At 47.0% G+C, this 6,512-nt stretch overlaps 1 protein-coding gene across 1 annotated transcript; it reads left to right on the top strand.

Moving 5' to 3' along the window:
• Positions 1 to 4,645: 4,645 nt before the first annotated feature.
• On the top strand, positions 4,646 to 6,244 carry LOC109749702 (expansin-B2). Its single transcript, XM_020308649.3, has 3 exons — positions 4,646 to 4,936; positions 5,048 to 5,157; positions 5,403 to 6,244. Exons 1-3 carry the CDS (start codon positions 4,759 to 4,761, stop codon positions 5,928 to 5,930), a joined length of 816 nt encoding a protein of 271 aa, XP_020164238.1. The 5' UTR covers positions 4,646 to 4,758; the 3' UTR covers positions 5,931 to 6,244.
• The last annotated feature ends 268 nt before the right edge of the window (positions 6,245 to 6,512 follow it).

Here is a 6,512-nt window from a genome sequence, read left to right as displayed (position 1 = left end):
TGAAACATAGGCCAGCAAGCGTGAGTAAGTTGAATGCACAAGATTGTGGCTTAGGTAGGAGGACTACATCTATCGCCATGTTAACTATAATTTGTTTGCCCTCTTCTGCTAACATGGAATCAAAAGAATTGGTTGGGCAGAGAAACTAAAATCAAGATCATGATTTTGAATTGGAATGACATACTTCCATCTATAACTTGTGTGTATTACAAGAGTGTTATTCTCACACTAGGGTAGAAGCGCATTAGTTTATTTGGGATAGGTATCAAACCTAGTAAAAGTAACATTTGTTTAGTTATGTCTCTTGGAAGGTTGCTATTTCTAGATGTGGATAGAAGTGCATTTGTTTATTTGTTTGGTCCCACCTACAAATTCACCGCCAACTCTAATCTTTATAAGTAGGAAAGAAATTCATGTCCAAGTGCGGGGGTTTAGGGCCACAAGCAAGGTTGTCTCACAATTCTACGACTTCTCGATCCAAACTATTCCTTCTGATTCTACGATTTTGGTTCATAGAATCTATGTCACTACGATCCTAATAGTTAAGATCCTATGATTTGTTATCCTGCCATTAGAGCTCCGATCCGATTCGGAATCACGATTTTGATAACTTTGGCCACAAGTCTGCATCGATATTCGATATGTGTGTTGAATTTTAGTCCGATGGTTCTTCCTTTGGAAGAAATGTTCAGGATAATGTCTGTTGTTGTAGGGGATCGTCCTCTTATGAGACCTTGGTAAAGCAAGAGGAGAAGTGGAAGGACGACCAACACCGATGGTCGAACTACGAGTGAGTGTCCATCATATATACAACCACTTGAGAGATGAGAGGTGTTGTTCTAAGAGGAAGAATACTGAATGTTGTCGTAGGGGGTCATTGCTCCTCGTATCTTCCTCCAAGACCTTGGTAACGTATAAAGGGGCGAGAGTAACGATCGCCGCTGATAGTTGAAATACTAGACCGGGAGTGCCCCACCACATATACCACCACTTGAGAGATGGGAGTTGTTGAAAGGAGCATCGTTGGACTAAAAGTCAACCCACATGCCAAATAAGCGATCCTTCTACTAAAGAGAGAAAGTGATAGATAGGGCTGTGTATTCATCACTTCTTATTTAATGTTGCAAAATCAAGTTTGTCACCAGGGTTCGTGTAGGAGGATGCCGCTGTGTTGCCCTCCCGCGAGCGGTTTTCATGGCGTTCAACTCCGGGAGTTGTGCCCCTACGCCACCGAGATGACCTGTGACGGTGATCATTGGTAGCTCGACATGTTCGATACCCCTGAGCTTGTCATGCGTGCATATGATGCGGTGACTTGCATGTATGGGCAGGGCCCGTCCGACCTCAACTTCCCCAAAGATACCAAGGATGCAACATTCCTTTCCCCTCCTTATTGGATGTACTCCCGCAATGAGGAGAAGGCACGCAGCCTGGCCAACATGGATGAGGTAGCCATGACTAAGTACGTCGAGGTCAATCCAGCTCATGGCGACTGAGCTTGAATTCTGATATAGTAAGTAGAAGGACCAGAGGAAGAATGAGGACGCTGAGATGGATGCGATAATTTCCGCGCAAATCAGTAAGACATTCGATGAGATTGATGGGTTGGGCTACTTTGTCGACGAATATGGGAAGGAGGTGAAGCCGGCTACCCGCTATGACGGCGAGGCAGGCCCCTCCACGGACCTCCAGAGGAGATAGATCTTCTCTCTAAGGACGAGAACGATGACGAGCTTGACGTGGACCCAGAAACTATCAAGCTCCTTAGGTTTCTTTTGATTTGCTGGAGTAGATTGTCAGTAGTAGTGCTGATCTATCCTAGTAAATAATTATGTACTATTGATCTATGTAATAGTATGATATACAGACTGCATAATTATGGCTTAGTAGTGTTGAACAATGTTTGTCATTTAATTTTGCCATAATAATGAGGATTTATGTATGGAAAGTGTCATGGTTATAGTGAAATGGTCTCGAGTGGTTGAAGGCGAGAGCCTTCTAGGTTTAGGGTTTAGGGGCCATGAGTCACCATCATTATTCGATTTGTGTGTTGACTCTCAGTAGGATGGCGCTCCCTTTAGGATAGTTCGATGTGTTTGGAGGAAGGATCCCTTCTGTCGTCGCACGGGGTCGTTGTTGTACTTCTCCTCCTGTGAGACATTGGTAAAGCACTAAGGCAGGAAGGAAAGTACAACAACGACCATCACCGATAGTCAAAATACCAGTGAGGGAGTTCCAACTATATACAACACCACTTGAGAGATGAGAGTTGTTGAAGGGTGCCTCGACGGACCAAAAGTCAACCTACACACCAAATAAACGAGTTTTCTAGAATAGGGGTTTAGAGGCAAGGATGAGCGGCATTTTCTGATGCCAATGAAATAGAAGGAAATGATGCTTTGTTGTTCGCAGGCTATATTTCCTTCATGGCACAATTTTTGTTAATGAATTATGTATTAGGTGATAGCACCAACCTCGCGGACATGGTGTCACACGATGATTCCTCTCCCTTTAGGGTATACTCGCTGGCCGAGGAGGCGTTGGACCACATGGCACATGTCATGGCCGAACGTGCCAGTGAGGACTACTCGGCCATGCTCATTCAGGCGAACCCGCAGATCCTGGCGGAGGACCGTGTGGTCAATGAGTCCCTCCAAGACGAGCGGAAGGCCGAGGGCATTCGCCACATGATGGCCACCTCCATGCCGAGCAACAAAAGTTTTAAGACGAGTTCGACAGGAAAGAAGTGTCGCCTGAGGTGAGAAATGACCCATTCCCGCCAAGTCCGCCGACTGCCATTATCGAGGTTGTTGGCTCTTCCACGGGAAGATGCTCACCTTGTCCGACTCCACGATCATCGGCTTCACCGACTGCCAGTCTGAGTAGGACTCCATTCTCGTAGTAGCCCTAATTAGATAGTTTGGTGTTGTTGCAGTGATTGTAGCTGTTGATGTCGACTCATAGTTCAATTTGAGTAGAATTTGTGATGCTTTTGGGTATATAAATCATTAATGCTTACGTTGCTTATGTTCCATGTGTTCTTCTAACCATCCGTTGCTTCTCTTGTTTGTTCAAATCTTGTTCTTCTGTCTTGGTAGATGAAGTGGTATGTGGTGTACTGAGGGAGGCATCAAGGAGTCTACGATTCATGGCAGACATGCCATGAACAGACGCCTACTGACAACAATAGCTCCTATCAAGGGTTTGAGACTAGGCATGAGGCAGAGGATACTTACTCCAAGTCTGTGCTCAGAGCAAAAAAATGTTAGAGTTAGCAAGGGTGCAGGTTAGATAGGGTTTAGTGGACGAACTTGATAATCTTCGTCCAGTTCGTCGTCATCGTGGTGTTGATGTTATCGTCTCCACGGTTAGTACATCGGGCAAATGTTACTTCTTTTCTATAAGACATAACCAACACTATTAACTGATGAAATATTTGTTGTGATTCTTTTGCAAATGCTCCGGCAAAATATGAATGCTATGGTGAAGCATATCTAGAACTCGTGTCTGTGGAGATCATCTTCTACTCTGAGTGTGTCGTGCTGGTTGTTCATGAACTTTTGATCTTACTTATTCTTATCTGTGCACTTGGAACTCATGCTTGGTTGTGAACTTGGAAACTTGGTGCTTGGTTGTGAATTTTTGCCATTATCTGGACATGTTGGTTGTGCTATGTATACATTGTTGTATAGGAGTACACATTTTTGTCTGAATTGGAGGGCTGGCCCAAGAATGAAACAAAAAACTGTATTATGGGCTCTTTGCCGAGTGTTACAGTCGGCTTACATGCATATGCCGAGAGTTATACTCGGCTTACATGCCACGTGGCACGACCTGGGGCTTCTCATGCCCAAATAGCACCGCCCAGTTTCTTTGCAAACCGAGTGCATTTCTAAAAGCACTCTACTTACATTTACGTTGTATATTAAGCGTAGACATCGAATTACATGTACACCATGAACATGCAACATATAGTCGGCTTACACCAGACACGTGGCTGGAGGCGATCGTTCCGGGATGAAAAATTAAGCCGGCTTCGTTTATGTTGCCGAGAACCACTGTTTTGAACTTGGCTTATAGGTAAGTCGAGTGCCCATAGATGGGATCTGTGCTTATATCTTATAAGTCGGTGTAATATAAGTCGAGCCGAGTAAGTGGGGTGCAACACTCGACTTATAGCAAGCAGAGTTGAAATTGGCCTTTGCCGAGTATTTTTAGTACTCGGGTTTATTTGGTTTTCCTGTGGTGTGAAAACCTCTTTAGCATCATTCCCTCGCGAAGCATGACAATGCGTTAAGATAAGCGAACCGTATATATCCTTCGTATCAGGACGGCAGGATACAACGTGGGGGCCTGATCTTAGGGCATAACGATGGTCTGACTTTCTCTACAATCAACAATTTGACTTGTGCACCCAAAAAATCATTAGCGGGTGCTCGGTGATCTCCTGCAAGATGTGATTTTATAGTTGTGCGCGCGTAAACCGGTGCCTCGCCATTCCTCCATGATTCCCTCCGTAGCCATGTGACCTTGCAGCTCTAAACACGCCATCACGTAGTCGTCGGGTGCAACTGCAACTTGCGCCGACTCGTCCTTCTCACCTCATTTTGCCTATTGGCTTGCCTATAAATGCCCCGGCAATGTCACCCCGTCCAGCCATCACAACACAAACAGGAGTACTACTACTACTCCGGTCTTCAGCGATATTGGCGCTACAAGTCTAAGAAGGTTCATAGACGTACGACCTGTAGCGCCAATATGGCTGGCGTCTCCACCAATGCCATTGCCCTTGTGGCACTCCTCTCCGTGCTCTTCACGTCCGTCCGTTCTGCGGTCGACTACGACACCGCCGTCGCTAGATCCTACAACTCCGGCTGGCTCCCCGCCAAGGCCACCTGGTACGGGGCGCCCAACGGCGCCGGCCCCGACGACAATGGTACGTCTATAGGATCCGATGACGGCACATATTTTCATGCCGTCGCTGTACCAAATCATATACTCGTGCCAACTTAGTACTAATAATGTTGATCCACCGATCGATTTGCAGGTGGTGCTTGCGGCTTCAAGATCGTGAACCAGTACCCAATCTCCTCCATGGGGGCATGCGGTAACGAGCCTATTTTCGCCGGCGGCGAGGGCTGTGGCATGTGCTACGAGGTACGTACAACATTAATTGCACCATGCATGGCGCCGACACCCGACAGTTTCAGTTAAATTAGTTGATGGTGATCATTTTATTAGTTGGTCAAACTCAAACCTGACAGCATCTCCATTTTACGATATCGGTGACTTTTAATTAGTGAACACCCCTGCTGCCATGTGCTTGCAAAGCACAATGTACTCCATGCCCAAGTACGTACATCGGGACGTTGACCTTTAATTTGTTTTGCTCTGTGCTTCAGATTAAATGCGAGTACTCCAACAACCCTTCCTGCTCCGGCCAGCCGAGGAGGATCGTCATCACCGACATGAACTACTACCCCGTGGCCAGGTACCACCTCGACCTCAGTGGCACCGCGTTCGGCTCCATGGCCAGGTACGGCCTCAACGACCGGCTCCGCCACGCCGGCATCATCGACATGCAGTTCAGGAGGGTGCCCTGCAACTTCCCGGGTATGAAGGTGACCTTCCACGTCCAGCGTGGCTCCAACCCCAACTATCTCGCGGTGCTCGTGGAATACGTGAACGTGGACGGGACCGTGGTGCGGATGGAGCTCATGCAGACCATCAACGGCCGCCCTACGGGCTACTGGCAGGACATGCGCCGCTCGTGGGGCTCCATCTGGCGGATGGACACCAACCGCCGGCTGCAGGGGCCATTCGCCATCCGCATCACCAGCGACACCGGAAAGACGCTGGTGGCCAACAATGCCATTCCGGCTTATTGGCAGCCGGACCATGCCTACTGGTCCAACCTCCAGTTCTACTGATTTGCTTACGTGCGTACTTCTCCGATCGATGCCGAGTTAATCATTTTGGTGTCATCAGGACGATCCCTATTTACGAGGATCGAATGATTTTAAGTTATTACTAGGCACTATGTACTTTCAAGCGTGTTAACTGTCGTCGATTGTGTGTCCTGAAGATGTGTGGCTGTCTTTGTATGTGTGTGTGAAATGTAAGGAGCTAGGCAAGTGGAGTAGCATCCATGTGCTACCCCGGCCACTACCGCGGTTCCATGCCTGATAGAGTGTGATCCAATTGAGCTTATAAATTAATTCAAATGGATGAAGTTTATGGCATATATACAGTGTGGACATATATCATCATGTGCATTAGCTTATCATCGAGTATATGCCACGGTTCTTGCGCTTTCTTGTTCCACGACCCATACCAAAATGGCTCAGTGCTTGGGCATGCGGTTGTGCAGCCTAACGACCCGAGTTCAATTCCTAGAATTGACAGGTGATGCCCAGGGGTTTTCCCCCATTTATTGGGAATCAAGTTTGATGTGTGGTGGAACCACTCATCAAAAAATATCTTGATACTCATTTAAAAAATTCGGAGGACCA

This window comes from Aegilops tauschii, chromosome 1 (assembly GCF_002575655.3).
Source record: "Aegilops tauschii subsp. strangulata cultivar AL8/78 chromosome 1, Aet v6.0, whole genome shotgun sequence".
NCBI classification, from domain to species: Eukaryota; Viridiplantae; Streptophyta; class Magnoliopsida; order Poales; family Poaceae; genus Aegilops; species Aegilops tauschii.
This window is presented reverse-complemented; position numbering and strand designations above follow the sequence as displayed.